Source organism: Melozone crissalis, unplaced genomic scaffold, assembly GCF_028551555.1.
Source record: "Melozone crissalis strain CALT ecotype California unplaced genomic scaffold, PUWL_Pcris_2 ptg000014l_1, whole genome shotgun sequence".
In the NCBI taxonomy this organism is placed as follows: Eukaryota; Metazoa; Chordata; class Aves; order Passeriformes; family Passerellidae; genus Melozone; species Melozone crissalis.
In genome coordinates, this window is record NW_026535792.1 from 14,615,038 (window position 1) to 14,635,248 (window position 20,211).

Sequence of the window (20,211 nt, forward strand, 5' to 3'; positions counted from 1 at the left end):
TTATACATATGTGTATATATATACATATAGCATTTATGGCAGGCTGCAGTACAACCCTATGTTTTTAATAGGATTAAATAAAATAAAAAAATACTATCAGATACATTAGATATTGTAAGTCAACAGATGAGTCCTGAAAAGGTAATTCCTATCTGAAAGCATACAAATTTGTCTGTATCATACAATTACATTTGTTAATTCAGCTATCCAAGAAAAGGTAATAATTACCGGTTTGGTTTTTTCTGGTATTGACGAGGTCTGGATGACCAGCTGGAGACCACAATTATTAACCTGCAAATTGGAAGAAGATGAAATTAAATGCTACCTTTCTCAGAAATATCAATACAATTGTTGATTGCAATATTGATATTACATGTCCATAGAACTGCTTTTTAAACAATAAAGCTATTTTCAACAGGAAAATCTACCAAGAAAGGAACTATTTTGCAAAATACTATGAAGAATACATCACAGCTCTAAGTAACATGAAATTTTTCGTTTACAAAAATCACACTAGTTTTAGCTTTAAAAATACACTGAAAGCGTGGCTTCCACAGGGATACATCTCTCAGTGTGAAGAAAACAAGTATTTACATTTTATCACGCCTTGTATTTTCAAAAGACAAAACATGTTGGTCTTTGAGCTAGATTTATGCGACAAAACCGAGACATCTCACTGGAGCACAGAGCCGAGCGGCTCATCCATGCACCTCCCAGCACGGCACAATGATATCGGGGCGCTACCGCCCACCGGCACCCCAACCCTGGCAGCACCTACCCCGGCACCCCAGCCCCGCAGCACCCACCCCGGGGCCGCCCTGGCACCCCAGCCCCGCAGCACCCACCCCGGGGCCGCCCCGGCAACCCCGGCACCCCAGCCCCTCAGCACCTACCGCTGCGGGCGCGGCCCGCGGGCCCCGGCCGGGCCGGCCCTTGCTGGGCACCATGGCCCGCTGCCCCTCGGCCCCGCACGGCCCCGGGCAGCCCCTCGGCCCCTGGCGGCCTCAAGCAGCCTGTCAGAGCTCCGCGGTGCCAAACAAGCCCGCACGGCCCCACGCCGCCGCCGCCCTGTCAGAAATGGCTCCGCCGTTACCGCGGACACCGCGGCTTCCGCCCCGCCCTCTGTCTGGGGCGGCGCCGAGGGGCGGGAAACCGTGAGGGCTGGGAAACCGTGAGGGCTGGGATACGGTGAGGGGCGGGATACGGCGAGGGCTGGGAAACCGTGAGGGGCGGGAAACCGTGAGGGGACAGGGACGGACGGACGAACGGATGGACGGATGGATGGACGAACGGGTAGACGGATGGATGGATGGATGGCGCTCTCTGTGGTGGTCCTGCTGTGTGCGGTGTCGCCCACACCCCACTGCCCCACAGTAAAAAGCACATATTATGATTGTATTTTTCTGAATTCTACAAGCAAGTGGCTCTGTGTGAAAATCTGTGACAAAGCCAGAAGCGGGATGGCCCCTGTCGTGCCTCAGGAAATTTTCTTTTGTGGGCATAGAGTGGTCACCAAATGTGACAATCACAAAATGTGACAGTCAACCTGTGCGAGCTCCTGGTGCTGATCCTGCAGCAGCTCCTGGAGCCCAGGAGCTCTGCTGATGCACAGTGGATGCTTTTAAATACACTCATCAAGAAATTAGTGGTAGGAAAAATAACGGTGTGGCTGCCAGTGTGTGGAAGGGCTGTCAATTGCCTCATGGTGTCTTTCCCAATCAGAATCATGGAATCATCAAGGTTGGAAGGGACCTTTAAGATAATCAAGTCCAAATGTCAACCCAGCACCACAACTGTAACCCCTAAACCACAAACCACACGATCCAGTGCAGATCCAGACACTCGTAAACATCCCCCCCCCCCCCCCCCCCGGCCAACCTATTCCAATGCCTTGCCACACAAATAAATAAATATTCCAGGTTTAGCTTCTTGTATTGTCATTTTATATTTCATCTGCTGGAAAATGCACCATAAGAAATCTGTGCAGATTTTGGTTGTGCAGTTGAGGTTCATGGGTTTAGGATGTTTACTGCATACCAGTGAGCCATGGGTTCCCTCTAAGGGACTTCTCTACATTAATACATGTAGTTTTAAGTTCTGCTGTGTTTACAAATACCTCTTTATCTCTTATGGAAGTTAAGCCTTATAGAGCACTCTTACATTAAAAAGAAAATAAAACAAAACAAACAAACCCAAAAAATATCAGTCTGGCAATTTCAATGGAAATCTAATCAACAGTGTTTGAAATTACATCAGTTTTCATCTGGCCAAAAGCCAGTTCTGTGCTGAGACCACTGGTAGAACAAATAAACACATCTAGTGTCCTTTGCTATAAAATCAAGTTCCCTCAACCTTGACAGAAAGATATATCAGATAAACTGAAAGGTCTCTCTCAAATATCGTTTGGGTTAGCTATTTGGGTAGCATAAAATAGTTCTTTGTTCATACTCCTGACCTTGTTTGTGCCCAGGAAGGCAAACAACTTCCATGAACTCATACAAAATCTGACCCACAGCCCCTGTCCATATTCTTGCCTAGAATGTGGAATTTGCGTTTGTATTTCTGTGTCCACTGAAAAAAATAGCAAAGTGATGCATTACCCAAGACATAATACAGAATGTTCCATCAGCAGAGAACTAGAGATTTGGTTAGTGGTGCTTGTAAGCATGTTTCATAAACAAAATACTTTATTGCTTAAGGCACATTTAAAAATCAGCCAAAGCCTGGGGCAGGGCAGTCTCAGAATGTGTCCATGCCAGCAAACCTGACTCATGAGGACTGTTTGCCACAGTATTGAGAAGAACTGGCCATGAGTGCAGTCTCACTCTTTGTCCATCCAAATTTTTAAGAAGAAAATATTGAAGCAATGCAAACATAAACAAGGATGCCATAAATGAAGCTGTGACTTAAAGATCATTTTGCAGTTTGGGTACAGACAGTGAATGAGTATTTACAATCTAAATCGAAAAGCTTTTGATTCTAATATTTAGTACATGAACGTTATTTTCACTTTAGTAGCTGAAACAGTCCACTGAAATATAGTGCAATAGTCTTAAATTCAAAATAATCACTGCCTAAGTGTTTCAGAAAGAGGGCCTCTATGTTAATTAATTCTTAAGGAGGGTATGTTTTTATTCTGTGTAAGAGCCATGCAGAGCTATAGAGGAGACTCCTCTGCAAAACCAGCACGTATCCAATCATGTCCTTGTTCACTCGTGTGTCTCACTTCCAAATCTCACCCTCGGCATTTAAACTACACTTACCCCAGCGAAACCTTTCTGACTTTCAGAAACGCAACGCTCTGGTCAGGGAGCGGCGGCGCAGCCCCAAGGCTGCACCAGGAGAAGAAGAGCAGCCGAACCGCTGCTTTCCGGCGAGGAGCCCGTTGTTTTCTGGTGAAACAAAAGCAGTCCCTGCTCAGCCGTCAAGGGAAGGACTCCTCAGCTGCCCGGCGGGCCCGGGGGCGGCATGGCTGGAGGAGGGTCGGACCCTCCCGCTGCCGTGCGGCCGCGCCGGGGGAGTGGAGCTGGGAGCGCCGCCCCAGCGGGAGGGGACGGGGGGGGACAGGAGGGGAGGCGGCCGGCGGCTGTCGCAACCCGGGGCATCGCGGGCTGAGCCCGGCCGGGGAGCTCCATGGCCCAGCCGCAGCCGGCCGACCCCGGGGCCGCGCCCGCCGGGCCGGAGCTGCCGGCGGGGAGCGGCCCCGTGCAGATCCGAGTGGCCGTCCAGGCGGCAGCCGAGGAGGACGAGGAGGACGAGGAGGAGGAGGGCGGCGGCGGAGCGCGGTGCCCCAGCTGCAGCGAGGAGGACTCGGGGCGCTGCGGGCGTTCCAGGTGAGCCCCCGGGCAGGGCGGGCTGCGCGGGGAGAGCGGCGGGGCCGCCGCCGACACCCCCGGAACGGAGCGGGCCCGGCTGATGCAACGCCCAGGGGCGGGTGGGAGACGCTGGAAAGCCTCCAGCACGGAGAGCCGGCAGGGAGCTGCCCGCAGCACCGATGGCTCCGCCGGGCTGCCTCCCACCCACCCCCGACGGGACTGCCGGGCCCGGGGCTCCCCGCAGCCAGAAACGCCGGGCTCTGATGCCCCCGACATTTCCAACTCACTGCGTTTTACAGAAAGATTTGGGGGGTTAGCTGTAGCTGTGTTTTGGAGTTTCGTTTTGGGGTTTGGTGTTTTGGGTTTTTCCCTCTTTTTGCCCGTTTTGGCTGGGTGGCCTGAAATAGCTTTGAAGCTTACCAGAATCTCTTACTTGTAAAAGGAACATCCAGGATTTTTGTGCCAGCAAACTGCAGGAAGACAAAGATCTACTAGTTGTAGTTCATCTTGTGGTCTGTAGTAAAGCTGCAGATGGAGTCATAAATTGTCACATAAAAATTTAGGTACAGTAGCAAGAAATTCAGTATTCTATTTGAACATTTATTATTTCTAACTGATTTTCTAACTTCATACCTAGCACTGACTCAGAATGAACTGCAATGTAGTATTTTAAATTACAGAGGGGTTGTAGGGGAGTGAGACATTTTCTGTAGCTGCCAAAACTGTCAACTATGGACTACAGAAACAGGAGTTGAACAGAGCTAGGCACAGTGCAGTTAAGGTTTTTAAACTGAGTCAGCTTAGTTATTCCAAAATCATATGTGACTGTTGTATTTTTATAAAAATGTACAGCAGCCTACAATATTGCATTCCGTGTACTGATTTCTTAAAATCAGAATATTATTTACATTTGTTATCTATGATAGTATTACTTGTGAAGAACTTCTAGCCCTGGCCTAGAGTAGGAAAAAAATAACATGGTTATTTTTCCAAGCTTTGGAAGACAATAGCTCTTCAATATTCTTAAATGTAATTTATTTAATCCTCTGCAGTAGGTATTGTCTTCAGAAATGTCTGCTGACGGTGTTGTTGTATATTCAATTCTTATGGAGGTTGCCTTTTTGTAAATGGCCTTCTCCTGATCAGGAAAGGTCAGAGATATTGCCATGGAGGGAACTCTAAAAACTCCACATCAAAAGTAGGTGAATGGAGTTTACACATGCTCCTGCCATTTACAAATAACCTTACCTAAGGATTTCCTTTCTTGGGAATGCAGCATCTGACAGGAAATTATTTACAAACATTTGGAAAATTATTAGGGATGATCTAAAACTGCTGGGAATGAGCCATCCCACTCTCCAGCTGAAGCAGACAGCTTGCCATCAGTAGGCACCCAGTGCTGTATTCATGGTTTTGTTAACAAACGTGGACTGCCCTTGAGTGACTGTACTCTTGGAACTTATAAATTACATTGCCACACAGTGTTTATTAATGCAATACTTCATTCATTTGGAGACTCAGCTTAAAATTTTCAGAAGGTTAGGTGCTATCCAAACAATTTAATATATTGTGAGATATTTAAAATTCCAAATCTGCTCTCTCCGTAGATATGTTTAGTTTCTTGTGTGACTAATGACCAGATGAGTCACCATGCTGAAAGATTGTTTTTCATTCTGTTTTACAAGCAAATCATCACAAAGCTCTGAATAAAAAAATAAAGCTGTGAATAACTACTATGGTTTGGTTCTTTGTCAGTGTTGACTGAAATTATTTATCAACTACTTTTGTAATACAGTTGATACTCCAGAGGTGCTACAAATTTATCATTATCACAAATTAACATGGAGCTAGTTACAAATTTCTGCATTTATTTTATTTCCATGCAGTATTTAGTGAGAGCTGTTGTAAGACCCCATAAGATGTTGTAAAAACTGACATGCCTGCCAAACATAGAAATAGTGTATAGGTCAAACTGGGACCAATATTTGAGAGGTGAAATGTTTCACCCTGATTCAGTGTGACAATGCTGTAGGTCTCTGCAAACATGCAATTCATTTTTGCTGTTTTCCAAAGCACAACACCCCCTTTTGTCTCTAAACAAACATCTGCAAATATCTATGCTAATAAATGCCTAAAACAAATGTAAGCCTGATCCAGAACTAAAGGCAAGGTTTTCCTAGCAGAGTGTGGATTTGCAAAAAGGCTGAATGTTCCAAGCTTCTTGTACCCAGACTAATTCTGAATCAGTAGTAAATGAAGTAGTGGGAAGGGATTATCATGAATGAAAAAGAAACACCATTGTTTTTTGCTTCCTTCTGAAACCAGCACCCACAGCTGGGTATTGGATATTTTTTACCATCCTGATTGTAACTTCATCATCTTCCACTTCTGGCTTTGCCAAATAACAGAAATTCTTTGTCTTGGTCTCTCATTCTTGTCATTCCTTTGAACTGTCCCCTGTTAAAGGCTAGGGAGATTTTTAACAGGGAGACTTCCAGGACTGTGCAAGTATCCACATATCAGATGTGCTGCCCTTTCATCAGAAGAACCATAACAAATAAATATATTGTAAGCTTCAAACAGCCAGGTGCCAGAGAGCTGCTGTAAGTGGTGCCAGCAGCAGGCAGAGTTGCTGTGCAGAGCCCCCTGACCTGCCCACTCTCTCCAGAGAGCAGCACAGCCACAGCACTGCAGTCACTGCCTCTGTCACCGTGCACAGACCTGTCCAGGGCAGGGGATCCAGCAGGCTGCATCCTCCCTGCCAGACTGGCCTCACAGCACTCCTGTGTGAGGCCTGCTCCTTTTCCTAAGGATTCCAAAGCCTGAAAAAGCTACTTAAGACAATTTTGGGGAAATGCATGGCTCCTTCTTTTCATTACTAATGTACCTGGGAGACCAAACTAATACATGATTTATGGGGTAAATGGATGATTTTATTTTTTTAACAGAAACTTTCATGATGATCCCACAAAACTAGACTTGAAAACAGCTAACACTAACCACTAACAGCTTGAAAAAATGACTCTGTCATTTTTGTCACCTGTAAATGGAAATTTCTATTACAGCAACAAACATTGCATGTGGCAAGATGTTTATCTTGAATCCATGGCTGCAGTATTTTTTGAGGAACAGAATGCTCAACAGTGCTCCATTTTGGCAAGGTACCCAGACAATATGGGAGATAAAGAGAAGACATGAGGATGACCTCATGAGGTCATCCCTCATGAGGAGCCTGCATGTGGAGTGTGCATATAAACCTGTTCCTGAGGTACATAAGCTGGCAGGTTTGGCCCCTGTACCAAACTGCTGGTTATGTTACTCTGTCACTCTGGAAGTGACCTATAAAATTGCAACAGTCCTGTCAGTCCTCCTTACTCCCTGGGTATCAGCTCCTGCATCCATGCAGTGAAGAGGTTTAAGAAATCATGACTGCATCCAGTTGGAATATTCATTCTCTGGTATGTGACACTACTCATGAAGCACATAAAGGTCAGGCTTATGTTTAATAGCTTCACACTGAAAAATGTAACACTGTAACTGGAGGAACTTTGTATAGTACCAAGTTCCAGGGCACCTTCATTTCATGTTTTGGGGGAGAATTGAGTTGTCAGTGGTTTGAAGCCATTAGTGTAGATGTCTCATTGTTCTGCACTGAGATCAGCTTTTGGAATGGGCTCAGGAACTCAAGTCCTTGTGTTGACTGGAAAGCCTCATGCTCTGAGCCTGCTGCTCTGCTGGGTGGGTGACACCTGTCCAGTGCCCACATCTAAGGTCAGTTGGAACCATAATGGTTATGCCCTTTCATTTCGAAAGGCTATTTGAATCCACTAATAGAAAATGAAGATCTGTTGATAAAATGATTTAACTGTTTTCCAGTGGTGGGGAAAATGATGATGACTCTGACCAGAACTGGAAACCACCAGAAAATGACCTGATCCAGAAGTTAATAGCACAGATTGAATATTACTTCTCAGATGAGAACCTTGAGAAAGATGCCTTCCTTCTGAAGCATGTGAGAAGAAATAAGATGGGCTATGTCAGTGTTAAACTCCTCACTTCATTTAAGAAGGTAAGCTAACTTTTTAAGACTTGAAGGTTCTCATGCAAGCCTGATGAATCTAAAAACAGTAGAAGAGATTAAAGTAACATTTTATACAGGCAACTTTATAGTCTTTATCTGGGTTTGCTATGATGGTTAGGTTTGTACTCATCCAGAACTTTCACTGCTGAACTCATTGATGATTGGCTAGGGAAATAATTGGCTTAAAAGCCTCTATGCTTTTAAATTATCATTCTTTGAGACAGGAGGACATTAGATAAAATTAATTTCCATGGCAACTACTCATGAACAGCTGGGTAATCCTGGTAAAGTTATGTTCCTGTCTCTGAAAAGGAACAGTGAATCTGACTTTTGGACAGAGAACTAAAAGTGAAGAGTAGTATAAAGTATCTGGTAACCAATGTGCCTTAGACTTGGAGTTTTATTTTTTTTTCTCCTTACATTAGAAAGACCTATATAAATCTGTACATAACTGATTTCTAGAATTACACTAGAAACACTTTGTCAAGATTCTATATCTCATTGTTTTGCAGAGTTATTCAGTCTAGAAGTTAAGGCACTCTCAATTTCCTCAAACCACTTCAGATTATACTGGTAACAGATAAACCCTTTATAAACATTTAATGAAAATTGAAAAGTTTGGGGTGTTTTCTAGACTGTGATTTTTGAGGGAGAAAAGATCAGTTCAATACAACGAAGACTTAAACTTAACAAAACTTGTTGTTTGGCAAAGGTAACCTCCCAAGAACATACATTTTGATCACAGTTCAGGTTTAGATGTGGAATGACCAAGCACTACTTGAGCAGGCTTTCAGATGTAGTAATGATTCCCAGTTTGAGCTTTAGTGCCAGTTCCTGTTTTCATTTGATTCATCAGGACATGAGCTTGACAGGAGCTCACTGATGCCCATTATTGCATGAAAACTGTATACTTTCTCACTAAGTCTGCTACATGAAACTTAAATCCAGGGTTCTGCTTGTAGACTGAAGCCTGCATCTGCCTTAAAATTCAGTGACTAGTTTGATTGGGTTTGCTCAGTTGTGTGCTTAACCTGTGTCTGTCCCGAAGGTGAAACACCTTACCCGTGACTGGAGAACCACAGCCTATGCACTGAAGTACTCCAGCACTCTGGAGCTCAATGATGATAACAAAAAGGTTCGAAGAAATACTCCAGTTCCAGTGTTTCCAAGTGAAAATGTCCCTACCAGGATGCTACTGGTGTATGATATCCACATGATTCCTGAGCTGCAGGCCCTTAACAAAGAAGAAAACGGATGCATGCAAGAAAGGATAATGGAGCACCTCCTCAAAGCCTTTGTAACTTTTGGTGCAATTTCATCAGTTCGTATTCTCAAGCCTGGCAGGGATCTCCCACTTGATATCAGGAGGGTCAGCAATAGGTACACCCAGCTGGGAACCCAGGAATGTGCAATTATAGAATTTGAAGAAGTAGAAGCTGCTGTACGTGCTCATGAGTTCACGTGTGCTGAAAACAAAGAGACCGGCATGAAGGTTGTCCAAATAGGCATGAAACCACCAAAGAAAAAAGTTCCCAAAGACAAGAACCGTGATGAAGATACCAGCAAGAGCCTTAAGAAGGCTCGATCTCTTAACAAGAGAGTTGAGGAACTTCAGTTTGCTGGTGATGAATCTTCAGCCAACAGCTCTTCTGACCCGGAGAGCAATCCCACGTCACCGCGATCAGGACGCAAACGTACCACAGCAAATACCACGAGTAATCTGAGCCCCATCATCCACCCTAACAACCATTTGAGTCCTAACATGTCACCCAGATCAAGTCCTTGGAACAGTCCATCTTCACTAAGAAAAGGAACCAAAAAATCTCCACTGGCTGAAGACAGCAAGCTGAACGCAAGCACTAGCCCTGAAATTCCAATGAAATACACTGATTATTCCTCAGATAGCAGCATCACTCCTTCTGGGAGCCCCTGGGTGCAGAGAAGGAAAGCACAAACTCTGACCCAAGAGAAGAGCCCTGTCAGCAGCCCCATGTTGGCTCGGAAAATACAAAATGCAGACGGTCTCCCTGTAGGGGTGCTGAGGCTGCCTAAAGGTCCTGATGGCACCAAAGGATTCCACAACGGCTGTGAAAGAAGGAAGGCTATGAAGGGTGAATAGACTATTCTTTAAAAAAAGTTTCACAAATCAGCCAACTGCCGGTGACCAAGCCTGATGGAAAACTGTCACTTGAGTGACTCAGTTAAGTCAGTATTTAATTTTAAAAGCTTTTGTATTTATATAGAGACTTTATCATTTGTATATTTGTATATTTTCTTCACAGAACAGATGAGGCTGGAAGGCATCTCTGGAGCCTGCCCAGTCCACCTCCTTTGCTAAAGCTACAAGTCATTGATAGGTTTGAGTGTCTGCAAGGACAGACTCCCCAGCCTGTCTGGGTGAGCATTCCCTTGTTCAGCCACCCACACAGAACCAGTCTGTGCCCCTTCTCCTGTTACTGGGTATTGCTGAGAAGTACCTGGCTCCATCTTTACTTCTTCTCATCAGATATTTAAAAACCTTGACGAGATCTTCCCCTAGAGCCCTCTCCACTCCAATCTAACCAGTGCCCACTCTCTAGGGCTCACAGGAGGGATGTGCCAGCCTTTTAATCAGCTGAATCACTTAGCTAATGCAGGGTCCCTACCTGCATCCATTCTTTTTAATGTATTATTTTGAAACACCTAAATATTCAAGCAGCCATATGAATCATTGATGTAAGTACATTATCTGCCAAGCTAGGATCCTGAGGAGCAGTGTGTACTTACACTTTAGTGGCTATATTATGAAAAGCTATGGAATGTTACCAGTCTCATCACAGGGAGCTGAGGTTTTGAGGACTGCCTGTGTTTGCCTCAGAAGGAACAGAGAAACCAATGCCACAGTGAGCAATTGTTCTCACATACATCACCAAAGCTGTATTGTTCAAGACTGCTTGTATTGAACCAGTGTGCATTTTCATGACTAAGGACTCTGAGCATTGGAAACTGCTCTGTAAGTGTTCTCTTGTATAATCAGATGGAAATAAAAATATTAACTCTAGATCTGTTTTGTTTACTTAAAAAATAAGTTGAGCTGCACATGAATAGATAACTTAAACCTCACCTTATACCACATGAAATTCCAGTAGCAGTTACTCAAAATTCCCATTGCATTCAGGGAAAAAATCTTCCCTGCCCCATTACTGATGGCTAATTCTGTGATGATGCTTCACTCTGTGTCACAGTCATTTTTATTCAATATCATAAACTAAACAGTAGTCTGTAGATTTGACAAGCAGGCACAGCAAGAAGTGCTTAAATTAAAATTAACTATAATGCTACATGAAGTCAAAGAAGGAAACTGCAGTTTTATTTACAAAAGTTAAACTGGAAAACTAGCCCAGGGACACTAAGAGGATTTCAAGTTGAAATGGTCATCTTGGGAACTGTGCACGACATCAGATGGTGATTCCTCATTCCAAAAGTCCACATCCTGTCCAACTTCCTAAGTGTAACATTTCTGCTGTGTAAATAACTGCAGTAACTCACAGTTAGACTCCTATACACAGAAATGCCAGCTCTGTGTGTTGCTCTTTAGCCACCCATGTACATTCCTGGTTCTTCCACTGCACACAGATGGAATCCTCCAGGTGACCTTCTGACTCCTATGACACAAACTGCAGCATGTGCACATTCACAGACTTTGTGAGCTCTCAGCACCAGAACACACAGACAGGTTCTTGGAGAGGGCAGAGTGAGCCCTGTGGCTGCCCAGGACAGGAGAGCCAGGGGCTGCCACAGCAGCAGGGAGAGGCTGGCAGGCAGCATGGTACCCAGGGACTCACCCCACACAATCCTGCTTCTCTTCTGTACAGCTCAAAAACACACATGCACTCCTTGAAGTAGTGGTTTCAAAGACATGGAGCTTCAGGCTATTTTTATTCCTTTTTTTACACAACAAACAGCAACTCTAAAAAGCATTTTAAGAATGAGACCACTTTGCCAAGTAGCTCAGTTACTGAAGGCATTCAAGATTCTTAAGTGCCTACACACCACCAGTGCCCAGGGCACCAGCAGAGACCCCCAAGTGCTACTCAACCCACAGCAGCTTTAGTCATACATGTACAGCAATAAAAACAGATACAACATTAATTCCTTGGTATAAATATTTAGTTCTCCCTGAGTTGGTTTCTGTCTTCACATTCAGTCAAGAGCTCAAAACCTGAAAATAATACAAACCCCGAAAACACACACCACACATTCAAATTGCTTGGCTGAATGCTGCCAACAGAGATGTTTTAAACACCAATAGCTCTGTCTTTATTTTGTTCCAGCTCTTCAATGTTTATATTATGATGATATATTTCAATTAAGTATTTTTAAAATGTTATATCAACTCAAGAGAAACAAGGTGACAACACATCTGGCATTTTAGTCACTGCATGAGAACCCCTCTCACCTACCAAAAGAACATTTGCTTCTGTCCCCAGTTAGAAGGGATGCATTCCAGTTGCTTTCAATTCATACAGGCAGTTTATGGCTGGGTTAAAAACCCTGAGGTCTGAAAAAAGCTGGGGACTTCAGTGAAAAAAGCTTATTAACTTAGCTAATACACCAGAGCTATTCAGGACAACAGTCTGGTTAATCAAACAGAGCTGGCTTCAGCTTACACCATTGCTCCCTCAGCTTGGATTTTACTGCATTTGAAGCAAAAATATAGTTGATTGATTCATAGGAAAGATCCCACATCTGTGATCGAGTCAGATTAAATGTTTTTGCAACCAGCTCATATTCTTGCGATAGGTCAGTGGCGAAGACACCTTTGTCATCAGTCTGGAGTTAAATTGAAAGGAAAGAAATAAAATGTTTAAATTAGTTCCTCTGTATCAAAAAGGTTTCTTTCTATACAAACAAACCAGTTCTATCTTGCTGTCTCACATTTTATTCTGCTGTTCTTTCATCTCTGCATGGTTATTTAATTCTCTATTTGCCCTATTTTCACTAGAAATGAATAAATTATTCAAACATATAAGAAAACTTCTTAAAATGATGGCACAATTCATCAAGAAAATAGGATTTCCTATTAAAATTGCTAGAAAGATGGGTATCAAATGATGCATATATTCAAGGTATATCACTAGGTGCAGATCTTCTTATTCCTCTTTTCCCTTTCCCCAGATAAGCAGTGCTATCAAATATATATATATTTATAAACATTCACTTGAACAATGCTATGGATTATGGGGGTTAAACTAACAGGATAGTACTAAAACACTGCCAATGGCAGCACAAGTACTTGGCACCTGCAATGCTTAAAGACCTTAATGAGCTATCAAGAGAACTGTCAAGAGCAGGAGCTCTCACCCAGCACAAGGAACACCAGGTAAGCAGAGCTGCATATGCAAGCACTGGAGCCACTGGTTGTAAGAGAAATCTGCCATTGTGCAAAGAGCTATGAAGTTCACTGCTTGTATAGCTGGATCATTTTATCCCACAGAAAAAAGTCCTGGCTTTACAATAGAACCAAGATAAATACTAGCAATTCCCATTTGAATTAAAAGCATTTCTCAAACTTAACATTATGATTTCCTAAAAGCAAATTATTTGCTACAAGGTCAGAAATTGTAAGTCAGTTCTAATCCATAAACAGATAAAAACTTTTCCAACTTCACTTAGCCCTTTGCTTAAATACATGCTTAAAAGTCAAAAAGCTTACACAAAGCACTGCAGGATGGCCCAAGCTGTACCAGTATCCAAAATGGTGTTTGTCACAGGAAGGCACTGTCTGAGATTTTATGTTTGATGTCATGCAAAATTCTAAGGGAAAAACAGAAAAAGAAATTAGGACATATATTAAAACAAGAGGCATGTTAATTGATTTAGGAAGGTCCTGAATAAAAATTTAAATCAGCTACTGTTGATTTTCTACACTTATTTTGTAATTTCTCTTGAGAAAAGTTTGCTGATTGATTTCTTTGGGTATAAAATTTAGGGAGCTTGCAAACTAGGTACAGAGCCACCACACAGTCTTGTACAGTAATGACCAATTATGATTTGGGATTTGGTTTTGCTTCCATCTGAGACACAGATGGAAGCAAAACTGCTGCCACAAAGGTGCCAAAAACCCCACAATTGTCATGAGTGTACCTTTATGGGCAAGTCTCACTGCCGCATTTCTCCAAGTCACCTTGGTGATACACAAACTGGTGTCACTAGATCAGCAGCACATATCCTGTTCTGATATCCAGAGATAAAGTCATTTTAAATACTTTTTTCCTTACCAATAGGTATATGATTCTGCTGAACCAGTGACACTATCTCTTCAGAACCTGCTGCTGTGGAGTTGAGAAATGTTCCATGTCCAATTCTGTCAGGAGGCAGGCCCAGGAGAATCCTGGTCTCCTCTTCTTGATTTGGAATCTAGAGAGGATATATGTCACATTCTGTCAAGGCAGCATAAACCAGCACATTATATAATTACAATGGACTTTCAGTTCTATTTTCACAGCATCTCTTACCCAAAAGAAAGTGTTAGTGAAATAGAAATAAGTATAAATATGCTGATGACATCATATGTCCTGGGTAATTTCCTGAAAAAATAACTATCTTCAGTAATTATTTGGCTTCTCGGAGCCAATTCCAGCCACCATTTGAACAAAAGCTCAACTCTTTCTACTGTTCCCAGTGGAAATAACAGAGCTCACTGCTCATAAAACTGTATGGATTTCACTACACATGATTGCTGATCTTAATATCAGAAAGAAAGCAGTGGATCTCTTAGAAAGCTCCTAATTTCACACCTAAACCCACAATTTCTATAGTGCTGGAAGAAATAATCAGGCTATTCAGATTTAGAACCAAAGGTTGAAGATTTCTCCTTGTTTTCTTGTCTCAAATGCCCCAAACCATTAATACTTTGGCCTGAGAAGTCAAAAATGCACAGAAGGTAACTTTAGTTTCATCAAGATTTTCACAAAATTAGAATTACAGAGAAGCACCAAAATAAAAAAAAACCTGGTACCTCACAAAGATGCAGTGCCAGCTTCAGACCTGCTTTTTTTGCTTCAGAGAGCGGCTCCAAAAAATCTTGACCATGTCCTGCCTGGAAAACAGGAACACATAACTATTCTACAGCTTATTTGACAAAATCCCTGTCATTACCATAATTAAGAAGTCTAGCAACATCCAAACACTACATTCAAACACAGTTACATTTAAATTATTCCACTTTTCCCATTATTTCAGTGTGGAAGGTAGCAAGACAAACAAGCCTGTGCCCAGTAGCTCAGGTGATGCCTGACTTCCAAGCCAATTGTCCTGATTCTGGTACCTTTTACACAGCTACCACCTAGAGCTATTTCACTTCAGCTTGGGGACAGCTGTTCTCAAACATTTTTGCTTTCTTAATATGAAATGAACACTTGGTGTAGTAAACAAAATGTGAACTATTGACAACTTGCCTCCACCCAGTTTTCTGGGACAATTGAGGTACACAGACTTCCCAGATAAACATCACATTTCAATGGCTCTTTTCTCATTCACACACTAATCTAAGGGATTTTTGTTAGAGTATCTACCCCTTACAGCAACAGGGATTAACCCAGTATCAATCCATTCCAGCTAGGCACAAAAACTTGTGAGAAAAAACTATGATTAGAACCACCTGCTGTTACACAACATTCGCTATCACACTATCTTCAAGAACACACTAAAATTAACCAAAAACTTACAGTGGGATCACCACTGAGGTCAAGTCCTACTACAACCCCATCACTGGAAAGCAGGAACTCTTCAGCCAGTTTAACAGTCTGCTTAGCAACTGCTGGGCCATCTCTTCTGTTTATTGCTATTAACAGCCTGGGACAGATATGTATTAAATTATTAAATTAAATTATTATTAAATCATTTACAAGATGTATTATCAAGAGCTCAACAGATCTGATACCAAAAAAAAAATGGCAATTCATATCCTTCATGGCTGAGTATGAAGAGTATTTGTATAGGAGACTATTCTAGGAATGAAGGTACCAAAGTGCAGAGGGCCACAGATAAATAAGTTGGCACATGATTTGCAATAACACACATGAAGGATGAAAATTCTTCAACTTTCACAAACAAATCTAGTAAGGGTTGCTACAGAGGCTCTAAAAGACAGGAGAGCAAACTGTCTGCAAACAGCCACTGACACCCTCTGAAACTTCTCTGCTGCTCAAGACCAGCTGTTCTTTACAGCAGGTGCTTGTACAGCTAATCAAACTAAATCTTTGCAATGAAGCTAAGCTGTGAAAAAGGAGCCAAGTTCTTTTCCTGAAAACGTTGCAAGGAATGAACAGTCTTAAAGATGAGAGGTTTTACCTGGTTTTCTTCTTTACCAGTAAAAAAAGAAGATAAAAAGTTAGGTCTCCATAAATTACGTGTTTCCACTCCATGGAATCTGGTTTAAAAACAATTTTCTTTCCTATATTGATGGCTTGTAAACCTCTCTGCAAGCATGACCAAGCATCAGACTACACAAACCCTTGAAACAGAGGTGTTCCACATGCTTTATTTACCTTACATCTATATCCAAGCCTTCTTCTTGACACTGCTTTATACCCTCAAGTACAGTTTCAACATACATCCTTTTGGTCATACCTGCAAACACATGCACACGTTTGGAACAAACATATTTTAAATTATTTTTATTATATTGCAGATCCAGCTCTCTAGTCTCCTAAGTTTCATGTTGCACCTTTAATTTTAGATGATACAGTCTTCTAACCCATGTAATTCTAATTCTGTCTGTAAATACAGCTTTACTGTGAAGCACATATTTGAACTAAACCTCTTCCTAATTTGTGTGAACCAGAGAATCACAATAGGACTTCTATTATGTGTTTCTACTAAAATACACCTAGAAGAAAAAATCAAAACAACAAAAGTAAAATATATCAGCTATTAAAAATATTAGCAGGCTCAGATGCCACACTCAAGTGAATAAGCCAATCTCATGGGTCATAGACTTATGACCAACCCCTTTTTTCCCTCAAAAATCTAATAGGAAAGTGACATGCTTTTGCATGGTTAAATCTTACCTTTCATATTTAAAGTATATTTTTATTGAGCCAACTAAATTTGACTTTACTTGTTATTAACATAGCCTTCAACTAAGTTTTATAGTGCGAGAAGATGTCAAATTAAAAACCAGAAAAGACTGTACCTGTGGCATTTTCTTCTCTTGGAGTGCTTCTCAATTCCAGATACTTAACACCATCATCAGCAAATTCTTTAATGACATCTTTAGTTATCTGATTAAGTAAAAGTGTATTTAACATCATAAAAGTGATACTTATAATTAGTTATATTTTCATTTACAACTAAAAGACCCAGTTGTTTTTTGTTGTGAAACACTTGCAATGTTTTCAGGCCCAATGTATTTATAATGGTCCCCATATCTGTGGAAATACTACCACACAGAAGGCACATTCGATTCCTTCAAATGAGATAGTGAAGAGAGTTCAAGAGTTTTACAATAATTATTCTGACCTTCAATTGAAAAAGATCATTTTTGATATTGTTACTTGGAACCCAATGCTCTTAATCCAACCCGTTGTGACTGTTTGTACTGCTTGCTTGTTTGCAATGAACTTTTAATTAATTTACCAGTAAAATATCTTCAGTCCTCGTGGTAACCTGATAGATGATCTGAAACATCTGAAAACATCTAAAATAAAATTTAAAAAATTAATTGGAAAGGCATTGAAAGAGTACGTAGAAAAAAAAAAATCTACATTTTAAAAACACTTGCCCACTGGAGTCAACTAACCAGACTGTAGCTTGAAATACAAAGAAACATCTGAATGGAATTTCTGATTTTAGATACTAACAAAGCGTTTGCAACAAAAGTTGTAACTACCACAAAGCTTTTTGAAGGAAAAGGAAAACATGAAGTTTCCAAAAAAAGGAAACTATGTGCATCAATTTTTGCTGAAAAGCAGATGATCTAAGTGAAAAATTTCAATCCTTTAAAGAAATGAATCAACAAGAGTTTTCCTTTTAGTTTGCAAGCACTGAAGAAATTACTCTGTAGATACAAATATTAAAAAGATATATGAGATTATGCTGTAAATCTTAAAAGCATGTTTTCTGCAGTTAATGTGTAAGGCCACACATCTCTGTTTTCAACTTAAATAAAAAACCTTTGGTAAATGTTCATCACACACATGCATATACTCACTCATCTAAGGTTCTTTTCTTTCCTTTGTCAATCACAGTCATTCCATTCTGGATCTGAAGGTTTGGCTTCTGGGCCATGAGCTTCTTCATAGTAGCAGTACTGATACAGCCATTCAAATGAGCATGGAGTTCCTACATAAATAAAAATCCTATGGACTTATGAAAAGGATGGCACCTGCACCTCATTTGTACTTCTGTTCTTGTAGCCTACATCAGTGTTTCACTCTGAGCTTGAAAAGAACAGTTATCTGCATTTTGGCTAATAATAACTTCCTTAGGTTTCTGCAACTGGTTCAGCTGAGAACTGCCCTATTTCTTTGGTGGCTGCTGTTGGCTCAGGTCTCCATGGGAGCACAGCTGGCTCAGCAAAGAGGTCTACAGACAATTCTTGGGATGGTGTGATCCAAGGTGAGGAGAAAGCCAATAGCTGCCTCAGTATTACAAAAGGTACAGTAAGGATTCAAGAACTCTCCACATCCACTGCAAATTAAATGCACACGTCCATCACTCAAATATAGCAACAGGTATCTACCCACTCCCCTTGCTTTTGCTCATACTCTGAAGTTTAAACTCACTCCAGAAACGTAGCAAGACTCTGACACGAGCAGCAACTGCAGAAACTGCACTGCTTTGCCTGAGGCCTCTTTCTGCCTGACTTTCTATTGCCATCCTGACTTCGGGCTCCAAACCTATGATCCTCAGCTCCACTCAATCACTTCACCTTCTCTCCTTCTTATCTCCGGGCTCCTGACCTAAGGAACGAGTCTCTAGCGCCCTCCCAGCTCGTTCAAAATGTATCCACAAAGCATCTACTTTGTTACCTACCTATCGTCTCCCTGTATACATCCATTCTCAATAGAAAAAATTTATTAAATACTTCTCTTCAAGCTTTACATTAGAAAACAAATTGTAAGCACCAGAAGCTGTGGCTGCTTACAGATTCTGATGACCGAGCCAGATATACAGTGCTACAACTGTGTTATATTTTTCACAAGCTTACAATTACCTCACAGAATTCTGTCAGACATTAAACATACACCTTGGAAAGCAACTTGGTGAAAAGGATCACTGGAATGCCAGGATGGTGTGGTCTGAAGCGGGTTTGGTGGTTGCCCATGCACTGCCTGTGCAGAGCTCTGTGCTGGAGTACGTGCCCTCGGGGTTGGTGAATGCGGCACACGAGCCGCGATAAATCCACACACACCCCCACGGAAGGCTTGCACTGATATGCCAGAAGTAAGGCACACCCTCGGGACATGGAGAAAAAGCGTTATCTGAGCCAGACTACTTGGCTAGACTGAGGGGAAATAGGTGGAAAAGAGAAAATGAAGATCGCGCTCAACTGATTTAATTGCAATTAGATTAGTAAGGTCTGTAAGCAAACCAGACGGGCAAACACCCGATGCATTTTGCGGTGAGATAAGGCCCTCAGAAACCGCGCGTTTGGCAAGAACTCCGAGACAGCAGCAGCGTCTGTCGCTCTGGCTGCCTGTCCGTCTGCAGCCCGAGCCCGGTGCCGCCGCAGGAGGGTCCGGGCCCGCCGCCCCCCGCCGCTCACCGCTTTGGGCAGCCGTCGGTAGAAGCGCAGCTCCCGCTCGCGGTCCCGCTCTGCCGCCATGCTGGCTCCTGTGCCGGCGGGGCGGGACGAGCCGGGGCTCGGCGGCGGCACCGCCCCGGGCCCGCCCCCAGCACCGCCCCAACCCGGCCCCGAGTCCGCCCCCGGCACCGTCCAGCGCGGGGCCGCGGCCGCCGCTCCGCCCGCCCCCCGCCGCTGCAGCGGGACCGAGCCGGGCCCGCGACAAACAGTGTCAGCATTAACGGCAGGAAAGCTTCCAGGGGCAGTTTATTGAAGCGATTCCATTTCCGGCCCGACGGCTCCGCAGCGCTCCAGCCCCGCGCCAGGGGCACGCACGCACGGCCGCGCATCCACCGCGACTGCACAAAGCTGTCCTGCAATGGCACTAGTCCGCTACATTATCGCGTCACAAAGTCCTAAGAGGATAAACTCATCGATTATATTGCCAACCCGTTTTTAAAGTAATTTGGCAAGCTCGCTAGCACAAGAATAGGAACTGTAACTGTCACAGATATGTTGGTCAAACCGAAACAAAACAGAGTTAT

At 42.8% G+C, this 20,211-nt stretch overlaps 3 protein-coding genes across 3 annotated transcripts in view; 1 reads left to right on the forward strand and 2 right to left on the reverse strand.

The window, feature by feature from the left end:
* LRRC49 (leucine rich repeat containing 49) overlaps positions 1-1,101 on the reverse strand; it is a 41,738-nt gene extending 40,637 nt beyond the window's left edge. Inside the window, exons 1-2 of the mRNA XM_054272476.1 lie at positions 894-1,101; positions 229-291 (exon numbers count right to left, since the gene is read on the reverse strand). Coding sequence (XP_054128451.1) covers positions 229-291; positions 894-947 — 117 coding nt within the window. The 5' untranslated portion in view covers positions 948-1,101. The remainder of the gene's footprint in view (positions 1-228; positions 292-893) is intronic.
* Positions 1,102-3,633: 2,532 nt separating this feature from the next.
* LARP6 (La ribonucleoprotein 6, translational regulator) lies at positions 3,634-10,936 on the forward strand. The gene is made up of 3 exons (XM_054272816.1): positions 3,634-3,833; positions 7,692-7,884; positions 8,945-10,936. The coding sequence occupies exons 1-3, from the start codon at positions 3,634-3,636 to the stop codon at positions 10,013-10,015; spliced, it is 1,464 nt and encodes a 487-aa protein (XP_054128791.1). The 3' UTR covers positions 10,016-10,936.
* A 1,297-nt stretch (positions 10,937-12,233) lies between these two features.
* On the reverse strand, positions 12,234-19,713 carry ADAL (adenosine deaminase like). The gene is made up of 10 exons (XM_054272817.1): positions 19,649-19,713; positions 18,092-18,222; positions 17,518-17,578; positions 17,075-17,162; positions 16,428-16,509; positions 15,606-15,732; positions 14,897-14,977; positions 14,157-14,295; positions 13,592-13,692; positions 12,234-12,708 (listed from the first exon to the last, which is right to left on the reverse strand). Exons 1-10 carry the CDS (start codon positions 19,706-19,708, stop codon positions 12,517-12,519), a joined length of 1,062 nt encoding a protein of 353 aa, XP_054128792.1. The 5' UTR covers positions 19,709-19,713; the 3' UTR covers positions 12,234-12,516.
* Between the last annotated feature and the right edge of the window lie 498 nt (positions 19,714-20,211).

What these genes read in the sequence shown, in the direction of transcription:
- ADAL (XM_054272817.1), bottom strand. Translation starts at nt 19,708, where the DNA reads ATGGCGGCAGAGCGGGACCGCGAGCGGGAGCTGCGCTTCTACCGACGG. An exon ending in ACCGACGGCTGCCCAAAGCG is followed by an intron (nt 18,223 to 19,648) that starts GTGAGCGGCGGG and finishes TTATTTATGTAG; the next exon opens with GAACTCCATGCTCATTTGAA. An exon ending in GGACTGAAGATATTTTACTG is followed by an intron (nt 17,163 to 17,517) that starts GTAAATTAATTA and finishes TTACTTAATCAG; the next exon opens with ATAACTAAAGATGTCATTAA.
- LARP6 (XM_054272816.1), top strand. Translation starts at nt 3,634, where the DNA reads ATGGCCCAGCCGCAGCCGGCCGACCCCGGGGCCGCGCCCGCCGGGCCG. An exon ending in GGGCGCTGCGGGCGTTCCAG is followed by an intron (nt 3,834 to 7,691) that starts GTGAGCCCCCGG and finishes ACTGTTTTCCAG; the next exon opens with TGGTGGGGAAAATGATGATG. An exon ending in TCCTCACTTCATTTAAGAAG is followed by an intron (nt 7,885 to 8,944) that starts GTAAGCTAACTT and finishes TCTGTCCCGAAG; the next exon opens with GTGAAACACCTTACCCGTGA.